Here is a 15917-nt window from a genome sequence, read left to right as displayed (position 1 = left end):
TCCTGGTGGCTCCATCCGCAGCAGTCCCCTACTGATATACCCCATGTCCCTCCTCTGCACATGTCCAAACCATCTCAATCACACCTCCCTCACCTTGTCTCCAAAACGTCCTACATGTGCTGTCCCTCTAATAATCATTTCTAATCCTGTCCATCCTGAAAATCTCAACATCTTCAGCTCTGCTACCTCCAGCTTATTTATTTATTTATATATATATATATATATATATATATATATATATATATATATATATATATATATATATATATATATATATATATGTATCTTCATTGAATCTCAGCGATATGGTGCGTGTCGTACGGTGCGAATCATAAATGTCTGTTCTAAGAGCTTTAACTTTATTAAATGACAACAATTAGTGCTTCCAATAAGCAGGAAGGTAAATAAATGATCGTTTTTTTTATTATGCTAAGAACATTATTTTATAGCCATACACATATTTTAACACTTAACAAATTCCCTACACACACACACACACACACACATATCATGAGGGAAATGATGCCACGTGTGTTTGTTGAAGGATCCGGGACACACTTTTTTGTTTACGGCTTGTACATGCCGTGGAAGGTGACGGGAGACATGACGTCCACCTCGGCCCGGGCGATCTCTGACAGGTCCTTAGCGTTCAGGATCAGGCAGAACGTCGGTCTCTGTGCTCCGGGACACACCACGATGGTCAACAGCACACCTGCTCAGACATGCTCACATCAGGAACAAAGCACTCTGGGAAAAACTCGTACTACTGATAGCACACACAGACCAGACACGAGCACACGTCTTTATTTCATCCATCCATCCATCCATCCATCCATCCATCCATCCATCCATTTATTTAGGTGAATTAATCCAAATGTATTATCCACTGAAAAAACAGACATAGAGGAACAATATTATGATTAATGATTATGATCATAAGGAATATTATTATAATTTCCAAAAAATATAACAACAAAAATATTCCTTATCATCATCATCGTCAATATTATGATTATGATAAGTAATATTATTTTATTTTAAAAAATGTAAAATAATAATAATATTCCTTATCATTATAATCATTAATCATAATATTGTGATGATTATAAGGAATATTATTATTATTTTTATTTTTTATTTTAAGACTACTGTGTACAGAATTTTTTTTATGTATTATACAATAAAAAAAACATGTAGAAAAAATACATTATAATTAATAATAATGATAAGGATTAATATATATATATTTATTATTTTTTTTTTTTAAGACTACTGTGTACAGAAAAAAAAACAATATTAATAATAATAATACATAAGTAAATAAATACATTTGATAAATTAATCAGTTAATTAAAAAATAATAATAATAAATACAAACTGAACTGTATTGTTAATTAGGAAAACTAAATATACCAAAAGGTTTTTTCCCAAACATATTTCCCTATACATACAGTATGTATATATAAGTACATAAGTACGTATTTCCTTTTGAGGGAGAATTAACTTCTTTAAATGAATTCGCATTTGATATTTTATATATTAAGTTTTTTTTTTTATTTAGTTGTTCAATTCATTATTTTTTGTGCAAATAAAAAAAATCATTTATTAGTGTTTGAGATCACTGGGACCTGAAGCGATAGAATGAAGAAGTGTTTTGAACTTTTAAATACTTATTTTTTCTAACAGGTTATGGGTGAAACCCGCAAGATTTCGAAGGAATTTTTTAAACGTACGAAGAGTTCAGAGCTGTTCCTCTTTAAATCTTAAAAAAAAAACCTTTCGGGATTTATTTATTATTTAAAAGTCATTATTATGTAGTGTTTATTTAATCAAATACCATGAACCATGATACAATGGAAACCATGATACATTGGAAAATCATGTATATATAATATATCACAGACGTTGCATGTTCACGCTACTCACCGTCGTCCTCGTCGACCCCGTCAGGGTTCTGTACAAACAGTGGCTCTGAGGGGTACGAGTCCGGCTCCTGCCACACCCACGTCTCTTTCGTCCTAACGTTCAGCTTGCAAATCTAAAATCAAACATTTGCTCAAACACTCCGTTAGCAGAACGATAACGTCTGACACAGTAGACATCAGACTCGAGTAGGAAGGAAAACTTGCCCTGTCGGGGATGAAGTGGTTCAAGCCGAGGGCGTAGGCATAGGTGTAGTTTCTCGCGTTGTTCATTTTGTAGTTGATCTGAGGAAACTCGAAGGCTGTTCAAAATGAGGAAAGGACACGTATCCGTTAAGAGTGAAACCGAAGAAGTTATACAGAGCGAATACATTTTGCCATTTAATACACCTGAGGAGAACATTTAGGGCCTTGCTAAAGGCCCCAACAGTGGAGCTAGGTGGCGCCGGGATTTAAACTCACGACCTTCTGATCAGAAGTCAAACATCTTAACCGCTGCGTTAGCGCTTGATTAGCTCATGTTACAGCAGCACTGAGCGCATCTCTGAATCCGTAATCAGTCTTGTGTTAATGCACTACATCTCGAAGGTTATGACTCTGGATCCCTCACATCCACAGGCCAGTGGTGATGAAGTAAATGTAATTTGTTACTGTACTTATGTAGTGTTTCCACGTATCTGTACTTCACTGAAGTATTTCCATTTGAGGAGACTTGAACTTCACTACATTTCAAAGTATCTTCATATTTACTTTCATTATTAAGAAACATGGGATTAAAAAGTGAACTGAATTTACTTTTGTCCATTTGTAGAGAAATTTTACGGAAATGTTGGATTCTTTACATTTTTTTTATTTTTTTGGAAGAAGAAAATCGTGTAAATGTTGCACGACTTCAGCAAGTTTATCGAACTTTTTTTAGAACGTGAAAAAACAAAAAAAACAGACGTGAGGAACCTTAAAAGTGGTTCTCACGTGTACTATACAGCACTGGGGTCAAAGCACAGGGTCCGCCGTGATACATCACCCCAAGTGCACAAAGGGTTAAGGGCCTTGCTCAAGGGCCCAAGAGTGACAGCTTGGCGATACTGGGGCTTGAATCCCCCCGACCTTCCGAGCGGTAACCCAGAGCCTTAACCACTGAGGTTCCACTTCCTTTCAGACTCCTTTATCCTTCCTTTATCAAATCTTCCACAGGTGTTTTAATCCTGACTTTTATACAGGATGTCATGGCAGTTATAGGTGCGCTAATTCATCGATCACGGACCTTGGCGAGGACCAGAGAAAAGCACCTCAGGCTCCAGCCAGATGGTTTCATCCTCATGCATCGTGGCTGTGGCTGTAGTGTACGGCAAAGAGATCAGGTTCTTTCCCTGTTCCTCCTTTAAGGAAAAGAGTCAAAGTGATTCATTATCAACAACTGAGTTAATGCCATTGAATTCATCCTGTAGAATAATGTCATATCAATGCGTCATACCCTGTAGGGATCCAGCGGGACCACAAACCTGCGCACTTCAGGCTGAGGAGCGATCATGGCGTGTTTCTTTATCTCGTCCCAGTTCTGACGCAGATTTGCCAGCCACAGGTAGTTGTACACAAACTCAAATCTGTGTACAAAAGTGTAATTCTAAGTATAAAAAATGGGGATTAAACATTTGTGTAGCAGTACAGATCTACTGGCCTCTAATAATAACCCAACATACAGCCATTATTGGCTAAATAACTGGCAACAAAAGTAAGTACACCCTCAGTGTGTTGAAAGTGTCAATATTTAGTGTGAGCACCATTGTTATATAGCACTGCCTTAATCCTCCTGGGCATGGAATTCACCAGAGCTGCACAGGTTGTTGCTGGGATCCTCTTCCACTCCTCCATAATGACATCACAGAGCTTCTGGATGTTACACACACGACGCTGTTTCACCTTCTGCTTGAAGAAGCCCCACATCAACCACACAGGGTTCAGGTCTGGAGACATACTTGGCCACTCCATCACCTTCATCTTCCTCACCTAAGCAGTTGTCATCTTGGTGGTGTGTTTGGGGTCGTTATTATGTTTGAAAACTGGCCAGTTTCTGAAGGGATGGCATCATCTTTGTGGAGAGCAACAATTCTAATCTCAAATCCTCAGAGAGTATTTACCATGAGGTGCCATGTTGAACATCCAGTGGTCAGTATGAGAGAAATGGACTCAAAGTGCCACATTTTAAATAGCCTCCACTTTTCTGGGAAGGTCTTCCACTAGATTTTGGAATGATGTTTGTGAAGATTTGTGCTCATTGAGCTACAAGGGTGTTATTTGTCAGGTACCGGTGAGAAAGTGAGGAGGCCTGGGGTGCAGTCGGCGTTCACATTCGTTCATCCAAATGTGTTTATTAGGTTGGAGTTCTATAGCAGGAGATCTTCCGCTCTACCCCATGTAAAGCATATGTTCATGGAGCTGCCTTTGCGCACAGGAACATCGTCATGCTGGAACAGGTTTGGGTCTCCTGGTTCAAAGGAAGGGAAAATGAATGCTACCATATCCAAAGACGTCCTATACAATTGTGTGCCTCCAAGTTTGTGGAAACTATTTGCGGAAGAACCAAATACGGCTGGAAAAGCGGTGAAGTGTCCCAATACTTTTGTCAATACAGTCTATATTTTTATATAAGACTTTTATTTTCTCTTTTTTATTTATTACTAATATATACTTTAAAACATATTTATTAAAAACAATTAATATATGAGTCGCTGTGAAAAAAAGAAATACATTATTTAATTTCTATATTTTCAGTTTTTTTTTTATTATAAATATTTGATAAAAAATGCAAGGTTTATAAGATGTATTTGTAAATTTTAAAATATTATTCTATTTATGTATTTTTTTATGTCTGGTTTATCATATGATTTCAAATTTTACATGAATAGCTGTGATATACAAACACTACTGGTAGAAAACATTTTTTATATAAGAATATATACATTCTATATATTTTATATAAGAGCATATATATTTATATATTTTTATAAGCTGTGATTGAGGGTATTTTCATAAAGAATTACTTTTATAGATAGTGAAGTAGTGAAATATTGGGGTGTACAAACTTTTGAGAAAAAAGTAATTAAAATAATAATTCTCCAGACGAATCTCCACCATCACCAAAAAATCCCATCCCATAATTACACTGTAACATAATAGCAGGTTTTTTGTTTTTTTTGTTTTTTTACCCTTTCCAGGTGCACAGGTCAAAAACAATGAACCCTGAGTCTTCATAACAGTTGATGTGGTGGAAAAGTCCCATCGCTGAAGTCCTGAATTTGTAGTCGATGTACTCGCCTGGATCCTTCCTGGCTATGTGAATCCACGTCTGTAGCAAGGATGAGAAAATATCTCACTTACAAGAATGATTCAATTACAGCCACAGATTACGAACTACATACTTTTCTCTTTAGTTACAGGATTGTTTAGTGTTACAATAATAAGCTCGGATTCCCCGGGGTTGTGAAAAGTGCAATTTCTTATTAGTACAAATATCCTGAAGAACATGTCAAAACATGATCGAAAAGAAGAGTTTCGGCATCGGACTTGAAAGCAACGTGTATTAGTTCTTTGGAAATACACAGCGCGATAACTTGTTATTGGGCGAAGAGATGATTAGCAACACTGCTCCTGGCCAGAACTTTACAAACATAGGTGGATAAGTATACTATTAAATCCTCTTGAATCCATTTAAGCTGTTAGAACTTCACATTCAGGCAGTTCGATGGCAAATACTGGCATGGCAGACCTTTCTAATGCTAACGCTAAGTCATGATAACGGCTAAAAAAGCTAATTTTTTACCCACAGTTGTTTTGTTGTCATTTTAATAGAATGGACTGCATATATTCATGCGTTTGATCTTGAAAATATAGCAAAATAGAAACAATGCTAGTTTTTACTCTTAAGGTTGATTCAATTCAATTCATTTGTACATGTTTGGCAATGAACATTGTCTCAAAGCAGCTTTACACAGTGATAAATATGAATAAGATGTTCTTTGTAAGTTTGTCCCTGATTAGCAAACTGCGACGAGGAAAAACTCTCCCCGAGACGGCATAAGGAAGGAACCTTGAGAGGAACCAGACAAATGATGATTACATAGTCAGTGTGAGAGATTTGTAGATGGTCGAGGAAGCGGTAGTTGAAAAGACAACCGAAAGTTTTAAGGTGAGGAAGCTTTTACTGGTTGTAAATGAAGGTCAATATGCGTTTTACTTGTCACATGTAGACTACAAGACTGTGAAATGTTTTCGTCGCATATCCCAGCAATATTAGGAAGATGTGATACAGCATCCCTCAAGTACAGAGGCGTAAGGACATTTTTTTTAAGGACCCAACACCGGCAGATTGGCAATACCAGACCTTGAACCCCTGACCTTCCAAATCAGTAACCCAGAGCCTTAATCATTGAGCTACTACTTTACCACTATGGGGGGAAATTACAAGCCTTGACTTCACCTCGAACTTTGTCTGAAACACTTTTAATGATGAGGTTTTGTGTAATTTGGGGTTAAACAAAGGGAAAGAGGTCACAAATCTTACCTTGTGCTCCTTCGAAGTTATCAGTTATGCTGTATATTACTATATATACAATATCTTATTCCTACATTTACATTTGCAGCATTTGGCAGACGCCCTTATCCAGACTTACAACTGAGCAGGGGAGTGTTTTTTTTAGGGCTTTTTGCTCAAGGGCCCAGCAGTGGCAGCTTGGTGGTGGTGGGATTTGAACCTGTGATCTTCTGATCCAAAGCCCAATGCCTTAACCACTGAGCTACCACCTTCCCCTTCCTACTTCCTACTTCCCACTTCCCAATTCCTACTGCACCTTCTGTACATTAATCCCATAAACTTATTTAACATACTGATATTTATTGTAAATAGGACACTTATACACTTCTGGTTAGATGCAAACTGCATTCCATTGACGCTGCATATGTACTTTGCACAATAACATTGAAGTTGAATCTAATCAAATCCAATCCAATAACAGATCCAATACTTATGAGTATAAACGCAAAGACAAGTATTCTGATCCCAGATTTTCTAGCATACTGAGTATCATTAAACATACAGACTTACAGATCACATCTAGAAGTTTTGGCTCAGTTTTGGATGAAACCACTGGAATGCAATATGTTGGAATATAATTACCCCTTTCTGCTCGTCGGATTCAAAACAGTCCATGTAGTTGGATCCGCGAATGGCCCAGGCACCCAAGAACTTCAGCAGGTTGATTTTGACGGGCGTCTCGACAAACACAAAGTGGTTCTCCGTCATCCCGAAGCTAACCAGAAGAACACAAACACACACAAACACACACACACACACACACACACACACACACACACACACACACATTATTAGAAGACTCATAAGCAACGATCATGCTTTATGCTGGTTAGCTAATGATTATGCATCAATCGGGCAGTTATTTTTTCTTTAAGAAATTGAGAAACTGAATGTGAACCTGTGCACGTAGGACGGTTTAAACCTCTCAGCGCTGGGAAACTGCACAACCACCTTGGATTTTTCAATGGGGTCTGATTTATCTGAGATTGAAAAAAACGACATGTTACATTATTAGAATTTATACTTAATAGACAAAATGAGCTGCGGAGGTTTCCAACGGCGAAGCTCGTAATCTCAACTTCAGAAGCTAAGAAGAGAAAAGTGTGTACATTCTTTGGTGTGGTAATTTCTTCATGGGTTTATGCTTTAGATCAAATTAGTTGTAAATGTAGAACGGGGGTGGCCAACCCGCGGCTCGCGGGCCGCATGCGGCTCTTTGGCTGGTTTCATGCGGCTCTTACGTTCATATCGAAGTTTGTGTGTGTTTGTTTTTAATGTGCGTGTTTGCTTCGCTTGAGTTCAATACGGTATTTTTAAGACTTAAATGAGCTTGCCCCTACTGGGAAACTTTGCGGTATATCAGACCTTGGCATGAGGCCAATCATAAATTACAGGGATGCACCGAGAATTTTTGGAAATACCTAAATCACCGAAACAACACGGCAGAAACACAATTGTAATGACGCAATAAAAAAGCGCAGCAGCACATGGTTATCTGGATAAGAGCAACATGTCTGCGGTGTGCGGAGAGCGATGTGCAAAACATGCAATGCTGAAATTTCAAGAGGGGGTTTCTCCAAGTCGGGTTTAATTTATCACCTGAAATAAAAAACATCTCGATTGCCTTTTAAATATGAGAAGAACGCGGCGCAGAAAAGTAAAGTCAATCCGAGCATGCGCACTCCGTCTGTAGAGGACGTTTTTGAAAAGGCGGGAAAGTTTTCCAGTGATGGTGCCAAGGCAAAAGTCATAAAACAAAACAATGATGGATTTCATTGACTTTTATGGCTAAAATATTATCGTTGGTGTGGCCCTCTGACACAATTCAGGTTTCTCATGTGGCCCCTTGTAAAAATTGATTGCCCACCCCTGCGGTATATTCATCTCACACACATGCGCATTTGACGAAAATACAGTATTGAACTCGAGCGAAGTGAACACACACATAAAAAAAAAAACTCATTTACAATAAATCTGGCTGAGCAGAGGTGTGTGTGTGTGTGTGTGTGTGTGTGTGTGTGTGTGTGTGTGTGTGTGTGTGTTAGAGGAAGGGAGATGGGTGATGTTCATGTGTCCCCATGTGTATGATGTGGCTCTTTGGGGTAACACAGTCAAAAATGTGGCTCTCCGTCTCTGACTGGTTGGCCACCCCTGATGTAGAATATCATAATATTAATAATTTTATATAGCGCCTCTAAAGGTCACCTCTCAAAGCACTTTGCAAGCATTTAAAACAAAGAATAAATAAAATAATCATACATATATCACCAAAAAAAAAGAAAAAAAAATCACCTGAAAGCTTTTTCAGAATAGCATTTTGGTGATTTTTTTTCTTTTTTTTTTTTTTGTGATGTATGTATGATAAAAAAAATTTGGTTTTAAGTGCTGATTAAAAAAAAAAAAACCTGAAAGGTATTTTTTAATTTATATGATGTGTGTGTCATTAAAAGCCAGTTTGGCTTATCACCATTGTTTTTGATTTATTAAATGTTGAAAATAAGGTAGAATCAATCCTTCAGTCTTTTTTTTTATGCAACAGGAAATAAAAAGGTGTTAATTGAATTAATAAAGGTCCATTAGGCAATATTATTATTTTTTATAATAATTATTAAAATAAAATATAAAATATGTAAATATTATATATATATATATATATATATATATATATATATATATATATATATATATATATATATATATATATATATATTTATATATATATATATATATATATATATATATATATATATATATATATATATATATATATACACTAGCTGAAAGTACCCGTGCTTCGCTACGGAAGGCAGAACGCTAAGCAATATGGCAATAAGCAGTAAGCACTGAGCAGGACTGGATGATCAGAGATCAGAACGTAACGTCAACAAATAACGTACTACCCCTTTGTAGTACCGATACAGGGCAAACTACTTTGAAAATAATTTTTGTCGTGCATCTAACATGTGATAAGAAACAATGTAGTAAGTTTCATTAGGATCCGTAATGTTATTTCGAAGAATTTACAATGCGTGAGAAATCGCGTTTTTCGCGAGTTAGCCGCGATCCAGGGCGAATTTTTCAAAACCCTTTCTTAGTGAGCGCCTAAGACCCAAGAGGAAGGTATGTTCCAAATTTCATTGCAATCCATTCAGTGGTTTTTGAGATTTCGTGATGAGTGAGTGAGTCAGTCAGTGGTATTTGAGCTTATATATATATATATATATATATATATATATAGATTACTATTAGCTCTCTTAGTTCAATACAATTAAATTCAATTCAAATCAATTCAGTTTTTTTTTTGTAAAATGCATTTAACATTGTTCCAAAGCAGCTTTATAGAAATAAAGAGGTTATAAAAATATGAGTTTATATATTACTGCCTATCATTTTCCCTCCAAAAGTTTATCTCTAATGAAAGAGTCAGTGGTGTAATGGTGTTTTCTGTCATGTGGTATAAGGTAGAAACCTCCTCGCACAAAAGGGAACCGAATGTCCATTCATTACAATGAGATTAAATGATTGCTGTCCATTTTATTGAAGTTCAACCCCATAACCTTTAGTTTACTCTACAATATTTATAAAATGATGGACAGAAGGTGCAACAAAATCAAACATCATCCAACCCAATAAAATTCGTGTGGTTCAAAGTGTAGAGTAACTGTTGAGTAGAGAACAGAATCTTCTTTTCTTAATCTTAAGAAGTCTTTTTTGAGAGATATAGATAGAAAGAAAGAATAGTAAGTCTAAATAGTAGACTCTTACTATACACAAATATTGTATTATAATCATTTATCAATTATTTTATTGTATTTCTTTAATAGATAATGAAACTTGGTGAAAATACTCAAATCATTTTCATTTGAACAGAATAAATAAAGCCCTAAAAAATGCATAAATGAAGACTTTTTGCTGAGAAACAAAGTTCTTTATAGGTTTTTACTAAAATTGGAAGCCCTTTTTTCTTAAAGGAGCTAAGTAAAAAAAAAAAAAAAAAAAGAAATAATAATCATTAAAAATAAATAAAAAATTTATATATTGGAAGATTGATTAAACATAATACAAAAAATACTGACCTTTAAAATGTTAAATCTGTATAACTGTGAGATTATACAAATTTAGACAAATTCATTTTGAATTAATTTTGGGTTCTTACTGACCTTTGTAAATGATGTAAAAAAGGACCCAGAATGTTGCTGTGGGACTGAAATGTAGTTAAATAGATTTCGATTTCATGTCAGTGGTTGTTATATATTGTGTTATGGGGTTAGATATAATAAACTATATTTCCAAAAGTAGTGGGTCACCTGACCGTTCCTGCTATATGTGGTTCTTTTCCAAACTGTTACCACATATCTAAAGGCACTCAATTGTACAGGTCTTTAGATGCGCTTTAATACAATAATGCATTCACTTGAACTTGGAAACCCAAACCTGTTCCAGCATGGTGATGCCCCTGTGCACAAAGTGAGCTCCTTAAAGATCTGGTTTACATGCTTTGGAGAGGAAGATCTCTGCTATAGAGCTCTGATCTCATCCCTACTGAACACCTTTGGGATGAATGTGAATGCTGACTGCACCCCAGGTCTCCTCACCTACATCAGTACCTGCCTTTCGTAACACCCTTGTGGCTGATGAACACAAATATCCATAATCTAGTGGAACATCTTCCCAGGAAAGTGGAGGGAATTATAAGAGTGATTTGGGACTAAATGTGGAATGCGATGCACCAAAATCACATACAGTACTTATGACCAGGTGACCCAATACTTTTGGAAATATAGTGTATATTGTGTTATTAGGTTATTCCTGTACTGTGTGTTCAGGAGCTGACATCCACAGTTCAGTAGAGGGCCATGTACCTTTCTGCGTAGGTGGGATCTTGACGATGTTGTAAGCCAGCGAGGCTCCTTTCCCCATGCAGTTTCCAATGTTGTACACGGTGCCGTCTCTCTCGATGTGCGGGTGTGCCGTTATTCCGTTGATGTTGACGTATTTGCACATGTCCACCTTTCAGTTCCAGAAAGAACAGACAAAAGTGAACATATGGTGAGCTCAGGTGTTTATGTTTTAGGTCACATGACTGTCTGCACCTGTATGTTTTTCGAGTTAATAAGAACCTGTATTTAAGTCAGACCTTGCGCCTTACTTATTGTCTTGCCTTTTTATTTTTGGTTGGTTGTCTTTATCTTATTTAACTGTCTTGCCTTGTTTATTGTATGATCTCAAATAAAATTTTCTGTACAGTATACAGGTTCATCAGTATACCAAGACCAAGCAGTTACAGTGAACTCATTAGATGAATGTCACTTTTGAACATTATAAAATTAGCTTTATATCTATATTCATGTATATGCATAAGGAATGCATTCGATTCAATGTCCGAAATTAGTACAAAATTAGTACTCTAAGTGGGCATTCCATAGTATTTGACCTGGAAGTGTATAGTAAAGATAATGTATATTGCATATTTAATAATTAATTATTAAATGTTTGAATTTTGTAAATTTAAAGTAAGTGGAAGTATTATTACATCATAAAATATACAAAAGAATCACGATCAATATGCAAATTAATTTTGAACATCATTTATTTATGACAGTGAAGGGGTGGAGCATGAAGGGTTGTGGGTGTGTTCAATGTTCATATTTGTTGAATTTGGATCTTTTTTCATGAGAAGAGTGCCATTCTAAAATTCTGTTGGAATATAGAAGCTTTTCGAAACAAATCAGGTCATTTTCTTTCACCACTACCTTTTTTAGAGTCTCTAAAGTGTCCGGGTTTACTTTAGTGATATAGTTCGTCTCCGTGACGGCGTAGAAGTCTTCTCCGATGGGGTAAACATTGACCAGGCAGTTATCTGTCACCTCGACTCCCTTGAAGTATGAGAGAAACCTGCACAAAATGCACACTGGTGTGTAACGCCTGACCAACTCATGGCATCGATGCAGCATACAAACACATACTTTATACAGAGGAAAGATTTAGAGATAGATTGAAACCAGAGGAATGGAATAACACCTTGAGAAGATGTTCTTGCAAGGGTCTGGATAAGCGCATGTTCCAAATTCAGTGATTACAACACGGTTCTCTGTTATGGCTCGGACGTAGGCATCTGTTTTAATGAACCTGTAAACATACACAAAGATAACCCGAGTAAATAGAAAAATGCAGGTTTTAAATGTGAAAGCTGTCTAAACTTGCCTGGGGCTGTGTGAAAAGGTAATTGCCACCTAAACCTAAGAACTGGTTGTGCCAATTTTGGTGGCAACAACTGCAATCAAGCGTTTGCGATTACCGGAAATGAGTCTTTCACATCGTTGTGGAGGAGTTTTGGTCCATTCTTCGTTTAAAGAATTGTTTAATTCAGCCACATTGGTGGGTTTTTGAGCCTGTTTAAGGTCATGCCACAGAATCTCAATTTATCTAGACTTGGACTAGGTCTTTCCAAAACCTTAATTTTGTGTTTTATTTTTTTTGTACCAATTCAGAGGTGGACTTGCTGGTATGTTTTAAATAATTGTCCTGCTGTGTAACAGAAGTGTGTTTGAGCTTAAAGTCATGAACTGATGGCCGGTCATTTTCCTTCAGGATTTTCTGATAAAGCACATAATTCATGATTCCATCAATTATGGCAAATCTTCCTGCTTCTAAATCTGCAAAGCATTACACTACCACCACCATGTTTGACTGTTTGTATGATGCTCATTTTATGAAATACTGTATTCGTTTTACACCAGCTATAACACACCCCTTGCAAAACGTCCAACTTTTCTCTCATCAGTAAACAGAATATTTGCCCAAAAGAATTGGGGATATTTGAGATATAATGTTGTGGCAAAAAGTATGTTTTACTGTATGTTCTATGAAAATACAATAATTGTGACTGTTTGCACCCTAAGGTTAATTATATTCCAAAACGGCACATCCGTATTCTTACTCCCCATAATTACTTCAACCAAGTGCCTTAATAATGATTTTTATCTTAAGACTACAGTGTTTACTGCTAAATCTGTCTGTAGAAGGTTGTACCTACTTGCGGAAATACGTGACCTGCCCACTGCTGAAATCAAACTTGTGCATCAAGGCTTGGCCATCGAAAAGATGATAAAAGGGTTCAGATCCGATCTCAAACAGGCCTGGACCCAGACGGAGCAGACTTCCTCTTATAAAAGATGGGATTCGGCCTAAAAAAAGTAGTATAATAATTAATTAGGTGATGTACAATTTTAGACTTCATTAAATATAAATAAGCACTGGTGATTATGAATCAGAGATTCTGGTACACAGTGTAAAAAGGTGGAAGGTGGTAGCTTAGTGGTTGAGGCATTTAAATATGGCTCTTGTGAGTTCAAAGCTCAGCCACACCAAGCTGCCACTTCTGGGCCCCTGAGCAAGGCCCTTAACCCTATATCTGCTCAGTTGTATGAATAAGATAAGTAAAATGGTCCAGATCCAAAAGAGCAAAATATAAAGATTTTAATGGTCTGAACAACAAATTATTAGTCAAGCAATTAGCAGTAATAAAACAAATGCTATCCTGAGACTCATTTAATAGTTACCTGTTTCCTTTTGCTGTTTAAGAAAAAAAAATGTAAAAAGGGAAATTTTCCTCTATAGTTTTCTTGGTTAAAATGGATGATGTAAAATTAAACAATTCTGTGTTCACAACATTTTTTTGACTATTCATCTACTACTCAAATCAACATTGAATGGAACAGCAATGGCTCTTCTCTGTGTCAGAAGATGTTCCGCAAACATCACCTACGTTTTATTTATTGATCTCCTTCATGCTTGTTTCATTTCTTGAAAAAAATATTTGTTAAGACCATTAAAAAGACCATTATGTGGCTGTGTGGAATTGATGAATGAAATAATTGATGGATGAATAAAGAATGATCAGTACAATAATCATTATAACACTTTAATTTAACTGAAACAACCAAAAAATGTAAAGAAAGACCACAATTTAATTTCGTGTAATTTCGGCTGTTGGAATTATTGACAGAGTCTCACTGATCAACTTCCTGCAGCTGGAAAATGTCATAGTGAAGAATGATTTGACCACATCTACCTCTGTCTCACTACAAAATAATTTTTAAAGCAACTGTTTGTTATGTTTACATTCAAGACACATGTTTATTCTCGTTCTTACAACCATCGTCATAGGTTGACTATAAAGAAGACCAAATGTCCTCACCTGGTGAAGGGAGAGGACTGCAGTTCAGCACCCGGATTGTTTTACTGCAAAGTCATGTTATTGAAATAGATAACGTATGCGGTTTAGCATTGTCTAGCTAAAATACACAAGGCCTTCCCTGAAAACGACCTTGTTGAGCTGTTGCTCTAAGATCTATCTATATCTCTAAACATTGATGGTGCCTTTCCAGATGGGAAAACTGCATATTCCATATACACTAATGCACCTGCATACTGTTAGAAATGCAGGCTTTTGAACTGAACACTAATGATGGGCCAGATAGTCCCTATCCTCTTTATTCAGGAGGATGTAGTGTCAGAGGATTAAAAAAAAAAACAGTTTTTCACTTTGCCTCAGTACATTTTAAATAAACATAGTACCGGAGAAACGGCAGCGTTTCTGGATCATGTTCACGTATGGCTTCTTCTTTGCATGAAAGAGATTTAACCTGCATTTGAGAATGACACAGTGAACTGTGTTCCCAGACGATGATTTCTTAAGATGTTTCTAAACCTATTCAGTGATCTCACATTACAGAATCATCCCTGTTTTAATGCAGTGACACCTGAAGCATCCGATATTGATTTGTCAAGGTTCTTTGAATCTTTTCATGCTATCACTTCAAGTCATATTTATACACATAATATATATATATATATATATATATATATATATATATATATACAGTACAGACCAAAAGTTTGGACACACCTTCTCATTCAAAGAGTTTTCTTTATTTTCATGACTATGAAAATTGTAGAGTCACACTGAAGGCATCAAAAAAAGACACGTGGAATTATATACATAACAAAAAAGTGTGAAACAACTGAAAATATGTCATATTGTAGGTTCTTCAAAGTAGCCACCTTTTGCTTAGATTACTGCTTTGCACACTCTTGGCATTCTCTTGATGCCTACTTTGAAGAACCTACAATATGACATATTTTCAGTTTACTTTTTTGTTATTTATATAATTCCACATGTGTTAATTCATAGTTTTGATGCCTTCAGTGTGAATGAGCAGGTGTGTCCAAACTTTTGGTCTGTACTGTATATATAATATATATAAACTTTTGGTCTGTACTGTATATATATATATATATATATATATATATATATATATAAACTTTTGGTCTGTACTGTATATATAATATATATAAACTTTTGGTCTGTACTGTATATATATATATATATATATATATAA

At 36.0% G+C, this 15917-nt stretch overlaps 1 protein-coding gene across 1 annotated transcript; it reads right to left on the bottom strand.

Annotated features, from left to right (window-relative positions):
• Nucleotides 1-320: 320 nt before the first annotated feature.
• rpe65a (retinoid isomerohydrolase RPE65 a) lies at nt 321-13695 on the bottom strand. Its single transcript, XM_083542848.1, has 12 exons — nt 13550-13695; nt 12535-12642; nt 12267-12408; nt 11376-11523; nt 7412-7493; nt 7096-7228; nt 5129-5268; nt 3397-3526; nt 3187-3301; nt 2130-2224; nt 1927-2038; nt 321-712 (listed from the first exon to the last, which is right to left on the bottom strand). The coding sequence occupies exons 1-12, from the start codon at nt 13594-13596 to the stop codon at nt 567-569; spliced, it is 1398 nt and encodes a 465-aa protein (XP_083398974.1). The 5' UTR covers nt 13597-13695; the 3' UTR covers nt 321-566.
• Between the last annotated feature and the right edge of the window lie 2222 nt (nt 13696-15917).

The sequence above is a fragment of the Silurus aristotelis genome (genome assembly GCF_946808225.1).
Source record: "Silurus aristotelis genome assembly, chromosome: 5".
NCBI lineage: Eukaryota > Metazoa > Chordata > Actinopteri > Siluriformes > Siluridae > Silurus > Silurus aristotelis.
The sequence above is the reverse complement of the archived record's forward strand: the minus strand, read 5'-3'. Positions and strand labels throughout refer to the sequence as shown.

Excerpts from the sequence above, each read along its gene's own strand:
- rpe65a (XM_083542848.1), bottom strand. The coding sequence starts at position 13,596 with ATGCACAAGTTTGATTTCAGCAGTGGGCAGGTCACGTATTTCCGCAA. Across the intron at positions 7,229-7,411 it reads AAACCGTCCTACGTGCACAG|CTTCGGGATGACGGAGAACC; the intron begins GTTCACATTCAG and ends TCTTCTGGTTAG. Across the intron at positions 3,302-3,396 it reads TCCCGCTGGATCCCTACAGG|GAGGAACAGGGAAAGAACCT; the intron begins GTATGACGCATT and ends TTTTCCTTAAAG.